General features: G+C 39.0%; 1 protein-coding gene across 3 annotated transcripts in view; it reads right to left on the bottom strand.

The window, feature by feature from the left end:
• Positions 1–14,489, bottom strand: part of dtnbb (dystrobrevin, beta b) — a 32,382-nt gene that overhangs the window by 8,679 nt on the left and 9,214 nt on the right. For 2 of the 3 annotated variants that reach the window (XM_053510175.1, XM_053510176.1), the window contains exons 11-14: positions 5,754–5,828; positions 813–906; positions 410–495; positions 23–136 (exon numbers count right to left, since the gene is read on the bottom strand). In XM_053510175.1, the coding sequence (XP_053366150.1) occupies positions 23–136; positions 410–495; positions 813–906; positions 5,754–5,828 (369 nt within the window). The remainder of the gene's footprint in view (positions 1–22; positions 137–409; positions 496–812; positions 907–5,753; positions 5,829–14,489) is intronic. The other variant, XM_053510177.1, reaches the window with a different exon arrangement.

The raw sequence follows: 14,489 nt of genomic DNA, 5'->3' as shown, positions 1-14,489 counted from the left end.
GGGATATGCCCTGTGTTTTTACCTGAGCAGTCGTAATTCTGCAAGGAGGGTGGGGTTCTGTTGAGCTTTTTCTGGTGTGGGCTGAGAGGCTTGCTCATGTTCCAGACGCAGCCGCTGGATTTCCTGAAGGATCTCCCTATTTCCCAGTCACAACACCACAAATATAGGACATATTACCAATAATATAGACCATAGACTAGTGTCAAATTCAATAAAATACAAATGTGTCCAAAACACTACACTCTGTCTAATGATTTTATATACTGTGATTTACTCAAACATAATACTTTCATCAGCATACATTTTTTCTCCTGGAGCCCCACGACATATCAAATAATGTGTTAAATAACTAGCAATAAGTAATGCTTATTGATGATACAATTTCAAACCAACATAACTAGAAAGTCACCTATTTTTGTTCTCTAGCTCAGCAATGAGTTGCCTCTGTTGCTTGTTGGCATCAAAGTTGAAGCTCAGGTCGCTGGGAGGGCATTGCTACGAAACAATGATTAAGGGTAAAAACTTGGGAGACATAAAACCAGGCCATTAAATTAACACACTGCAAGGGAGGTAATAATATAATATGGGCAAAAATGGCAGAGCAGGCACTTGAGTTCAAACATCAGTGGAATAAATGTGTCTAATGTGTTATTTATTCTCAATTTCAGCACTGTTGGGAGCGCGATGAAATGGCCCATTATTGCAGGTGGTACATATTGCAGAGGTGAAAAGATATTACATCTGGGTCCTGTGTGTGTGTGTGTGTGCGTGTGTGTGTGTGTGTGTGCATGTGTGTATTAATGCATACTCACGGTAGAATTGCTGGCTTCAGCTGCCAGACGGGCAGCATAGCGAGCAATAAGACGATGCTCCTCATCCAGCCTGCTGGGACTCTCCAGAGTGGTGCTGTCCAGAGAGAAAGAGATGCCAAATATTCACTTAGTGAACTACAGTTTTTTTCAGACTCTCAGAAAGAAGGATACTAAACTGTATCAGTTCTTGGCATCAGGGAGGTACCTTTATCCATTGTATCTTTAACATGTATCTTTAACCTAGAAAAATCAATACACTTTACAGCACTGTGCAAAAGTCTTGAGCAACTCGCATTTCTTCATAATTTGCTTCCAATTAGATAGACTTTTTAGGTTTTAATGTAGGCTTGAGAAATAGTTCCCCAGACTACCTTGAAGGCCTTATTCGACTCTTATTTTTGGCATGTTTTTGGCTCGCATTTTCTGTCCAGCTCCCTTACCGGACCAGTTTCACAGGAATGTTTTCGCTTGTTAAACCAAACAATGACCTATAAATTGTTAAAGCAAAAAAAAATAAAAAATAAAAAATAAGGCATTTACCAGTGATAAACAGGTACAGATAATGACAGATGATCGGGTCGGTGATTAGTAGACCTGTGATGCTGAATGATGTGTAGTTGGAACAGACGAGAGAGGAAATGAGGTTGCCGCCTTTTTTTTTTTTTAACATTTAATCTACATCACTTAATTTCATGAGGATTGACTCAAGACTTATAGACACAAGTACTGCATCTTTAAAAAGATTGAAGGTGTGTAACTGGACCATATTCCTCTTTTAATTCAGCTTTAAAGGTGCACTTAATGGACATTTCTAGGTATAAGATATATAATAAAGGTCCAAAAGGTGCAGACTTGAGGATACCACTGCCAGAACCAAGAACGGTAGAGTTTAATGTTTTTTAATTTAAGAGTGTGGCAACATTAGAGTACAGAAAAAGCACACATACATAAACGCTCAGCATGGACAATCGCACACATAACACTTATAACCATGTCACATAGCTGACTCATTTTAGGAAACGTCTTAGAGCCCTTAACTATGAAACGGATGTTTGAAAAACTCTTGTGTAGGCTTACTAATTCATAAACTCACACACAGAATATGAAACCATGTGTGTTTTTGTCCTTTTATTTACTCTAAACGTCTATATTAAACCTGGGATATTTTTCAAACAGGACCTGATCCACAGCCCGAGTTACATCGTTCACTACAGAATTATTCCAGAGAGCTCTAGGAATAATTAGATCATTATTTTAACTATATTTTTATATTCTACGTTCTATATATTTATATTGTTCGTAATATGTCTTCCTCTGTGCAGATCATGTTAGATCATATTGCATCATTTCAATAAGGCATGTTGGATTGTATTGCATCATTTCAACTGTGATGTGTGCATGTGCACGTGTGTGTATGTGTGTGTGTCATGCTATAACATTTGGCATATAGTATGATAGGAGCAGATGATGAAGCATATGCTTCCCATCCTCATTAAATGACCTCTAATGAGTGAGCAGTGAATGTGTATGTGTATATTAACGTTACATGCCAGGAACCTTTGTACTTAACCATCCTCATAAAAAACCAACATGTACAAGACGAGCTAGTCCATCTACAAGCAAGTGAAGAGCTTTAAAAAAAAAAAAAAAAAAAAAAAGCTGAGCTCCTGTGTCGTTCAACATGATCCGGCCGCTATCATGTTCTATGATCTTCCTACTTTCACATACTTCATGGGCGGTTCATTAAAAATGCTACCATGTGCCAAGAAGCTCTCAGAGACACATGGTATTTATGTTTCCTCTTCCAAGTGCAAGCTGGAAAAAGATGTGCTGGAATTCTGCTAATGCTACAGAGCTACACTGCAGGAATAAAAGCACATCCTACGTATGAAGAATATCCTCCACTGGTTAAAGTACAATTATAAATTTGCAAACCCCTACCCGCTAAGCCCCTTTTCACCCAAATACAGAATGACACAAATCAAACTTTCTACAATTCATGTTAAATCATCTCGTCAATAATAACCCAATATTTCAGGCCCACACATGCTGCAGTGCCATAACACTGCAGTCTATCATTTTATATCCAGCAGCTGGTCAATACTCACTTAATACTGTATTAAAAACTCATTTGGTACAAACGGGTACGGTTATTTCCTCGCTGACGGCATGGCTAGGCATGACCCAGCTGACAATAAATTGTGTGCCCTTGAGAGCCTTTGGAGTGTTTAGGGAGGATGCAAGTGACTGAGCATGCAGCGTCAGCACAAAGCCTCGCTTTCCCATCCATGCGTCTGGCTTTGACACCTTCCGAATAAGGCCAAATTATTACACGCATTTTTACTGACATGGAGAAATAAATAAATAAATGTATTACTTTTACCAGCAGGAAACCTTTTTTTTCTTTTTTTTTTAAATACTCTAGACTTTGTGCAGGGTGTTGATTTATGCTGTTTAAATCCATAAAAGACAAGGAACGAGCTATTACTGAAAAACAGTGAAATTACATCCATAATAACGGACAGGGTTATTGTTTACACTAGCGGTTAGACCAATGGCACGGAAAGCAAGCCAGCAAAGTATTTTAGTGGATTGAGCTGTAAAACTACGAGGGCTTACAGAAAGTAATGCAAAGTGGGCATGACTTTTTTATAACTAACATAGGTCATTCAATAATATATAACCCAACCCTTCTTCTTGTTCTTACATTCTTTAATTCTTTACAAAAGACGAGTGCATTCAGAAAAGACTACAGAATGTTCATGGAAATGACACAACTAAGAAGAGCGATGTGTACAGATGAATGAAGAAGTTTAATGACGGTGAGTGCAGCATGCAGACTAACCGCGCAGTGCGAGACCATCAACCGGGACAAATAGGATTTTCAAAAAAGGATTCGATTGTTGGGTTAAACGATTGCGCAAATACATGGTTTGTGTTTGAGACCATGTTGAGTCGTGCATTAGTATAGAGGAAGAGTTACTCTGTGTCTACATGGAATTTAACGTGTCAGATTAAAAAAAAAGTTTTAACACAGCCCTCCTATACTTCAGAAAAGCCAGTGAATGTAGAAAAAAACTAGCTATACTTCAGTGAACCCCGTCTTCTGAACATGAATCAGCATGGCTTCTATAGCAGATCCTCATCACAGGAATTCCAATCGCAAGCAACTGAATAAGAAAGGGAAGAATTTTTATAAAAGGAACTAAAGAAGAAAAGTATGAAATAAAGATGAAAGCAGATGATGTAGCCCTAAAAACCCATAGCTTTTTAATTTAGTTTTTTCTTTTTTGCTGTTTTTTTCATCCTTCCATCTAGGAACATCTGTAGTCCAACTAGGGACCGTCTTTGGACTAGGGGAGGAAACCAGAGAACCCGGAAAAAACCCATGCACACAGATCGATACGGGGATCAAACCCGGGACCTGGGGGTGCAAGGCCCCGGTGCTAACTACTAAGCCACTATACCACCTTCAAAAACTACAGATATTCTAATTTTGAGAGTTCTACATTTTTAAGATGTTATTCCAGTAGAAACGTATTTTAACACATCTGTGCCACTTGTGTTTTATGGATTAAAGAAGCTGGAACGGTATGCTTTACTTTAATTAGAGGAATGAACTAATTAACTAAAAAAATACTTATTCACTATTTGTTCATGTTAATTGCTTATCCTGACCTACAAAGAATTTTAGGTTAATATGCCTTGACTATTTTCATGTTAGCTACTTCTTTAAAGGTTCTTCCCAAACAAAATATACAAGTTTGTTATGACAAGTTTGTATTCTAAATCTGTCATTATAATCAAGCATTCTATTTTTGACAGGCTTCACTGAGCAACATTTCAACCATAATTTGGTGGAAAATAATTATACATTCCTCTACCACTTGCCCTCTGGCCCAAACCGCTGCCAGCAGCTGACCGCGCACTTACCCAGGGCATCAGAATGGCAGATTGGTGTCCTAAGCAGAGCTGGCAATGCGCGGTGGAACGAGGGGTACAGCGCTAGCGCGCTAACTTCCTCATTAAAATGCTCAGCGTTTTATACCACCTGAGGTTAACAAGTCGATTCAGCTCTCCCTAACCAGACTTTAATCTTTGCAGTGAAGATCTCATGTCGGATGTAGTGTTTACCCCGTGCCACCCCTCCTGCAAAATCTTCTCCCATTGCCTCAGTCCACGCCAAGCTATTTATAGCACTGCTTGCATATGAGCAGGTTCTTCCTTCTTCAAGCGCTGTGCATCACATTTGATCCATTCAGGTTTTGTCACTTCAGAATATATGGCATTGAATATTTCACTACGACATCACTATATAGAAACACATGCCTTGTGTCGAAGTCCTTCAGGAAATGTAAAGTAGGGAAAGCCATGCTGGAGTGTGGCATCATAGATAAGGTAGGGATAATCCTTAAATCCAGTGGTGGAGGTTTCTGAAATTATGCCCTGGAAAAGGGTCTGTAATGCAATACTTTACAACGTCTTCCAAATCCACCTCTTGGTTATCGGTTATTAAAATCGTATATGCTATTTTATCTCGTATTAACATTTCTGCCAGTGATATCCAGCCAACATTGAGAGTGTGCCGTGGGATGAAGGACAGGAAAGCGCTGAATCACACAACTCGACTAACCCTGTTTCTGAGATAAGGTTCTCATCCCGAGTGCTTTAATCTCCTTTATCACATGGAAAAATCCCAGCCTTCGAAAATAAACCGAGATACCGGAAGGTGAGTCAATTTCTCCCTTCAACGCTTCAGCTCATCTAGCTCAGGTGGGTAAACATATAAGCTTAGTAGTAAATCAAACTGTGAGAATCCAACACATTTATTACTCACTTGCTCTACAGACTTTTTAAGCAAAGCTACTTTGATTAACAGACTTACAACAGAGGGGCGTAAACACAACAGCATGCAGACGGAAACCCATGTCAAGTGCTTACCTTGTGGTGGGCGTGGGGGCCCCGGAGGACACAAGAACGGTATCGTTCATGTTGTTGGACACTGGCTTCAGCTGACTGCAAAATTATAAAGTTTTAGTCAAGCATGGCCACAAACCTAGGGCTGCCAACCTGTCTCCTATCAGTAGCCTTCCTGGGTGTTTATGGGTGTTTTTTGTGCGTGTGTGAGTGTGTGTGTGTGTGTGTGTGTGTGTGTGTGTGTGGTTTCGGGAATGGGGGGTGGCACTCAAGCAGAAAACACCCACAGTGAGCTTTCAGAGGATGAGCAATCGAAAGTGCTCTATCCTGTGCTGTTGGAACAAGCCACATGTAAAAGCATCCTCATTGTGATTGCCTTCAAGACAGTGACGTTGTCATTTAATGCTATTTGCCCAAAACTAATTAACAGTTAACACGGAGAGAAAAGAGTCTGTAGCTATTCTAATTAGAGCTGGAGTTTGAGAAAAAAAGAAATAATAAAAAAAAGAGAAGAGAGGAGAGAGGCGGAGGTGACATTGCAGAAAGCAGGGGATAAACTGTATTATGGATTGAACCCAAATGCTTCTTAGACTGCACGCACAAACACACACACACACGCACAAACACACACACACACCTGACACACGAGGAAGCAAGTACATCCTTCCAGCAACATTGCTCCTTCTTTCTCTATTCCTAATAGGTGAGTTCTAGAGACATCATATTAACTGCATATCATATATATATATATATATATAGAAATGAGAGAATAGAAAAAAACTTTTATTGTCACATATACACATGCAGTAAAGTGCTTTCCTTTGCATATTCCAGCTTGTTAGAAAGGGTCAGCCATGATACAGCGCCCCTGGAGCCCCTACTGTAGTGTGTGGTCATCACTTTGGAGCATAAAAGGATGCTCAAAAGTAAACAAAAAACGAACAGCTTAAAAGTACCAGCTTGGGAGTGTTCGTGCATCAATTCACGACTTTCTTAGCAGTGTCTCAGAGCCTTGACCCCAGGACACACCCCTGCTCCAGAGCCGTCACAGCCGGGAGACATCACTTTCACCAATGTCACCTTGACTAAGTAAGTCCAAACTTCTCTTTGACACTTTTCTCAGTTCAAGCTGTGCCTTTTGCTTCAGGCTTGCTTTCCCCCATATGTGCTCCTTCTCTCTCTCTCTCTCTCTCTCTCTCATCTCTAACTCTCACCAACCCACGTGTGTGTTCACTCAGTTTTTCGCATAGCAGTACAAAGGAGAAGAGAGAAAGAGCACCATGTGCCATGACTTGATTTAGGTGGCTGGTGCCGGACTTGGTAGCAAAAATCAGAACACTGTGTGTAACTACCTTCAGAAACAAGCTCAACTCTACTATTATTGCACTGTTCAACACAACATTCAAGGGCAAAATGACAAATAAAGAGGTTTGCATAGAATAACTCACCTTGCGTAGCGTACGGAGCACCTGTTCGTTCAAACACATCCAAGAGCCAGCTGCCACTTCTGTCCTGCCCTCCGCTCAACTGAACTAGCATCTGAATGCACAACATTGCTGCTGTCTCCAAGGAAACCTGGCAGTCACGTGATCCAATGACGATCCAGATGCGTGTTCTCTCTCTCTCTCTCTCTCTCTCTCTTTTAAACCCACTCTCTATGCAACTGTCTTTCCCATTTTGTCTGCCCGAATCTGAATCGTGGTTTATGAATACAAATGCACATGTGTGCAAACACACACACACACACACACCAGTCAATCATATGCCCACAGCGCTGCATAAATCATGCAGATACAGGTCAAGAGCTTTATTTAATGTTCACAGAACGGGGGGGAAATGGCACGGTTATTGAAGCCAGCAGGCTTGATTATTTCCAAAACTGTTTATCTCCTTGAGAAGCACGACTGTTTTTACAGTTTACATAGCATGGTGTGAAAACAAACAGTAAGCAGCAGGTGGAACACCTTGTTGATTAGATCAGTCAAACAGGCACGGTAAGACTGCCTCGTACTGATAGGAAGGAAATAACCATTCTCGGGTTTAGAAAAGCACTTCAGTGCGCATAAGATATGACATTTGGGCTTATGGGCTACGACAGCAGAAGACCACATTGGGTTCCAGTTCTGTCAGTCAAGATCAGGAATCTTTTTTATTCGTACTTACCAGTGAATTTCACTCATATACTGTTCCACTTCCAACTCTTCACTATTTGGTGGTAAACGCTAACCCACGCTAATTGTTCTCTCTCTGAGACGCTGCTCATGCTGCTCCGGAGGACAAGGATCCAATCTCACCATGGCCTGATGATGAAGTGAACACTCTTTCACTGCATACCTTTAACTAGGTCTCCTGTCTACAATACAAAGTCTTTTCCCCAAAGTGTAGTGGGAAGCCAAGCTGAATGAAGAATCTCCCAGAGCGCTTCATTAAAGTGAATGTTTTTACTGTCCAACAGGGCCATATGGTGGAGTTATGTGGTCAATGAAACTGCTCCACGGAGCAAAAAGGCTAAATCCTCCGTGTACAATCAATGCAGCTGCAATCTGTTGTCATGAATGGATGATTAACCATCAAGCCTGCACAAGCCAGATTAGTTCTATTCATATTTTTAAATGGTTCACATTTTTCTATGCTGGTCAAATATAACCGAGTCACTCACATGTAGCGTATTTGATTTCTAGACTGTAAGATGTCTGCCCTTGAAAGAGGGCAAGCCAGAATAATTCTAAGCTTCTTCTTTTTTTTTATGAGGTCACAGGCACAATATCAAAAGGTGTTTCTCTTGGTTCGTGAGTAATTATCTTGAAGTGAGTGCTGCCTGATAGAACTGGGGAAATATGAAGTGGAAACATCCTCATTAAAAATAAAGATTGACGCAAGCAGTGTGTTCAGCATTTCACCTCTGAGCAAACTCAGCGTCGTCATAACTGCACTTCAGCGAAATTACCTGACAAAATATGCAGATGTTTACCCAACACAAATTTTGGTGCACTAGCTTAAAGGTGACAGTATTTTCAAGGCCATTAGGCCAGATAAATCGCTTAAATACTATAAAATTACATGAATTTTAAGGGTAATTTCTTTACCAGGACTCATGCACTTACTTGCTATCTATAGTGCCTTATCCTGTATACAGTGTTGCGGGGGTCTAGAGCCTCTCCCAGGAGACTTAGGACAACTTGGAAACGCCAATTAGCGTAATCGGCATGTCTTTGGACTATGGAGAAAACCGGTGTACCTGGAGAAACCCCACCAAGCATGTGAAGAACATGTAAACTCCATGCACACAGACCCAAGGCGGAAGTCAAACCCAGACCCTGGAGGTGCGAGCCAACAGTGCTAACTACTAAGCCATTGTTCCGCCTTTACCAGGAACAATCTACTTTATATAGTAGAAACAGTGTGTTGCTATTTATACACATGCATTTATCTTCAGTAAGTGCTTTGTCCAGGACAGGGTTGTGGTTATTATCCCAAGAATAACAAGCATAAGCCAGAAATACACCTGAGATGAGATGAAAATCCATGAAAGGGCACCATGAGTACACAAATTCATACCTTTGGGTTGTGTAAAGTAGCCATCTGATCTATTGGAAGTGCAGAGTACTTAAGAACCCAAAATAAACACTAACACACAGCAACCTGGACTGTCAAACTGCATACCTAAACCTAGGAATGTTACCCACTGTGGCACCATGCCACATGCTCGTAGATTTAGCATGCACTGACTTGTCCAGTAGTAACATCACTGAAAAAATCATCTGTGCATGTTCTATTAAATTAAACAGTACTAATATTCCATTTCAAGTTGCAAATAGATGTAATAAGGCTGTCTTGAGAAAATTTAAAAGAAAATCGATGTCTTGATACACAATCAAACATCAAAACACAGCTAAACAAACCAGACATGCATAATTCACTTATGCCACTCCAAATAACAAGAACCTACACTAATCAGTTAAGACATGCACTTCGCCCACACCCTTTCTTGGATCAGATTCTGCCTGATGGCTGATTCAGAAGGCACTCATGACTGTGCGATTATGAAGATCATGTTGTCCTGAGGTCAATGATGACACTGTGTGAAGACACAACAGGAAGCGAGACACTGTTTACACTGACGTAGGAGTTCCCCGAGGAGCTGCAGATGGTCATTACAGAGTGGGTGTACAAGGGCATAATGAACATCATCTCCTCGACTCAACTTGTTTTTGCCTTAGGTGCATGGTTACGGACACTGATATTTGTATTAAAGTAATGGCCAGAAAATAGGATTTCTAAGAACAAGAATTCCGACTAATTGATTGAATGAATAAAAATCAAAACTGGATGCTTAATAAAAAAAAATATATAATAATCGAGATACTGTACAAGACACCAAAAAAAAGACAGCAAATCCATCCTAAGATACAAGATGTAGTCAATACAATACAAATTTTAGGATCAGATCATGTTTTCATAAACCTTTCTAGGATCTGGTTGCAACAGTCTATGTCTTTTATTTTCTCATGTCCTATCTTTTACTAAGCCTAACATCACAACTTAAATCTGATCCAAAAGAATAATAATGTTTGATCATTATTCATGGTGTTCATTTACTGACAAGAGAAGCTCTGCAGCAAAAAGAAAGCAGTATATCCTTAAACACCAATCCGGCATAAAATATCCCACAATTTAATCAGAAATTAGACAAACGAGCTGCATACATACAGTAATACATCCTTCAGTTTAGTCTACTATAATGCACACTTATTACACAACACAGCCAGGAAACAAATGAATATGTTTTTAAATATTTTATAACACAAGCTTGGTAGTGCTCTCAATATACAAAATAAAAGACTGGAGTCGATCATGAATATACTTAAACTGTACACATTGTGGAGCCACGAGAATGCTGTCCACTGCACCATGTCGGACTTCTATAGAAATATTACAGGTAATTATTTGCTGGTGTGGATGGAATGTTCAATGCCATTAAATATCAAGTGTTCTTCATATATAGAATATGTGCATGCACAGGGATTCACAGGGATCGAGTATACCAATATAGAAACATAATATGGGTATTTGTTATGCCCTATGATGACATGGAGTCAGGGAGAATAGCCACACCTGGCAATATTTTGATGCTGAAAACAGCAATACTGTGTCGTGAGCGTGCATGAGGACTAAAGGTCTCGGAAGCATGCATTTTTCATTTTCATGCAGGTGGAGAAAAAAAGTGGCCAGTTCATGCGCAGGAGCAAAGAGAGATACCAGGCTATAAATAACGAAGTATAAATTTAAAATTTTTATTAATCCCTACATTTCACATCATAAGCGCGACTGTATATATGTATAGATTATTTTGCACAAACACTGCCACTGTGATTTTCTAACAAACTGCCCAGTCTTTTTGCCCTTTAAAACGCGGCTTGTTACCAGTGTTTATAACTGTGTATTTTGTGCTCTTTGTGCAGTCAAACGATCCACAATCAAAACATCTGCCATTTTGTCATCCATTTAGTTTTGCCACTCGCTAAATTTACCCCTACAGATTTTGCTGAACACATGACGAAAGATATTACCCATTTTTTTTATCAGGTTCCAGCTGTTCTTTACAACACTTTCGAGGACAGTATACTGGCAGATTTACATTATGGATATATATTTACATTTATTAGGTAGGATTTAATGATAAACCCTCATTTAGTAAAACAAAAAAACAGCACAATTTACCTTCTGGTATTTAAATGTGTCAGGTTATGATACATTTTTCTCCCGTCCTTGCCATCCATTTGTCACTCTGCCATCTGTGCTGTCTGATTGACAAGTGAATGGGGTCACTACATGTGCCGCTATACTGGTGTGATTAGCTGTTTAGCATGTGTGATTATTTATTCTACCTCTAAGGAAACAGTGGTTTAATTTTAAATATTTATTAAATCCCAACCGAGTACTTTGCTTAATGAGACACATACTAACACCATTGAAAACATAACGACAGCCCACTAAGTGCCTGTGACCACCAACAGGGGCATATCTTTGACCAGGACAAACAACTGGGTGGATCATAACCACAAGAAGTAAAAATCTGATTAATCTGACAGTCTACTGTTGTGGCATCCCCATGCACAACAACTGTCTGCCATTGTACATTTTAATAACTGTTATCTGTGTCATTCAGCAAAACCACAGACAAATTACCTGTCAATATAATAGTTTGCTTCTGGATAGAGTGTGACGTCACATGCAAAAGGTCAACAGCATTGGAAAAAGATACTCTCTTACACCATACTAAATATGCTCTTTTCCTGAAGGTCAACTGAAAATCTTTTAATTAACTCTGACTGTTATTTTAAAAATGAGGCACAAAACCACATCTGTAATATCTGGTAAACTGTGATGTTTTATATTCAAAACAAATATTGGAGTTTGTGTGTCGGTAAATAAAACCAGATCAATAAGCAGCAAGTTACTGAGCAGTAAAATAAAAAAGAAAGTGATTTATTCATTAATTTTATCCATCCATCTAGGAAGCTTTGTAGTCCAACTGTGGAGGCCAATGGTGACCACTGTATTTATTCTCATCTTGTACGACCGTGGTAGGACCTCCGGTCAACCATAACACACTACAGGCAATTTGGGAACACCAATTAGCATGTATTTGGACTGTGGCAGGAAACCCACCAAGCCCGGGGAGAACATGCAAACTCATGAACATGTACACAGATAGGAATCGAACCCAGGACATAAAGATGCAAGACAGTGCAAACCACTAAGCCACTGTGCCACCATTTGTGTTATGCATACTATTTTTTTCCTCCCAGCCTTTTTAGAAATTACTTTTTTCCCCCATGACAGATTTAATCAACAATCGCTGTCAGTTCCAAAAACAAAAAAGAGAGAAAATAAAAGAAGGCTTCTAAAACTAGCCCTGTATAAATAAAGGTCAATAAATATTTGATTGTGCATGGGGTTTCTTCCCAATTCTGAAAGTCTAAAAGTTCTGTCACAGCACATATCTAGATCTTCTGGGATGCATTAGTAAATTGAATTACTAAGCTGGTATAATATATAAAACTACTTGTTTAATGTCATTTTTAAGGTATAAAAACTAAAATACACACATAAATCATTTGATATTAATACTTTTGCAGTACAAGGATATTTATAAGGGTCGTTTACTAATATAGCCTGGGGAAAAAAACTGTAATTGCTGTGCAGTTTATTAAATAGTCACACATCTGTCCTTTGTTTAATGAGGGCTCTCATCAGGTCTGTGTTTTTTCCTGGCTTTTTAATCAGCAAAAAGAATGTCTGCTGTTTACATGTTAAACATTATTATTTTATAAATTTTAGGTTTTTTTTTTTACATTTTACAAACCATGAATATTGAAACAGTTATAGTTCTGTTTAAACTTTGTAACATGTAAATAATGAAATATGTCCCTTCCCAAAAGAAGTGATTTGCTTTAGAAAAAGCCAACACAGGATGGAAATTTTTTAAACTACTGTACAAAAGTCTTGAGCGATCCCTCATTTGTTCATTTTAAAACGAATTACTGTACATGATGTAGATTAAATTAAAGAAGTTCGAACAAATGATTTACTGCGACAGGCTGCAAAGTACCTAAAAAAGCGAATTATGTAACAACCTCAGGTGCAACCTCATTTCCCCTCTCATCTGTTCAGCATTCAGAATCACCAGTATACTAATCATCAGCCTGATCATCTGTCATCACCTGTTTCTTAAGTTACCTGTTGCCTTAAGTTAGATTTTTTTTTATGCTTGACTAATTCATGCTTGACTGAGCGACGGAAAAAACTTGCCAAAATGAGAGCCAAAAAAGTTCTTCAGGAAGCTTGAAAAACTATTCCTCAAGACCAAAAGTCAGGCTCTTTGAAGCAAATTCTGAAGAAAGGGTCCCTCAAGACTTTTGCACAGTATTGAGCAGCAAATTTACTGCAAACTTTTAAGAGCAAAGTTATTTTATTTGTGACAAAACATCTACTTGTAACATTGTATTTAAAATCCAACACTTACATGTAGGTATTTCTGTGTCTGTCTAACATTGACTTGACGCTAGTTAAAGTCCAGCACATGTGTATCATTCCATAAGCACCCATGAACGGTGTATCACTTAGCCATGATAAACAATGCTAAATGCATCTTTTCGAACATACTGGTAGGGGCAGTTATCAGTCTTTTGACCAATGGTTGACATTTGAAGAGAAAATGCACCTGTCCTGCAAAAAAAAAATGACCTGCATCTTTGCTTCAGCTCTTCAGGTAAAAATGAATTAAAACGCCCTCTAGTGGACAAACATGACCATTGCGTCAAACTACCAACAAGAAAGCCACCATCCTGGTCAATGGCATGCATTAGTAGTCATTTGAATACTGTATTTGCATTAAAATGCAAAGATTTACAATTCAGGATCTCGTAAAATAAAGGTCTGCAGAACAGCGGGTTGCAACAGGGCTGCAAAAAAATGACTGCTTTTGAGTATTTGCATACAAATACTGTATAAATCAAGTACTTGATAGGTTTATAATACCTGTATAACCACTATGTACATAGTACTCCAAATAGAAAACATCTGAAGCGAATTTCTTATGTATTGTATGTACATTAGCAGCATGTGGACAAAAAGAACCATTACATATTAGAACGCGGCTATTAGGTTCCAATTTACAAGGAATCTGACGGCTGATAAGTATTGTTCATTAACTTCACACTGCGCCTACAGTTCTGGGCTATTACTATTAATTTA

Source organism: Clarias gariepinus, chromosome 13, assembly GCF_024256425.1.
Source record: "Clarias gariepinus isolate MV-2021 ecotype Netherlands chromosome 13, CGAR_prim_01v2, whole genome shotgun sequence".
NCBI classification, from domain to species: domain Eukaryota; kingdom Metazoa; phylum Chordata; class Actinopteri; order Siluriformes; family Clariidae; genus Clarias; species Clarias gariepinus.
This window is presented reverse-complemented; position numbering and strand designations above follow the sequence as displayed.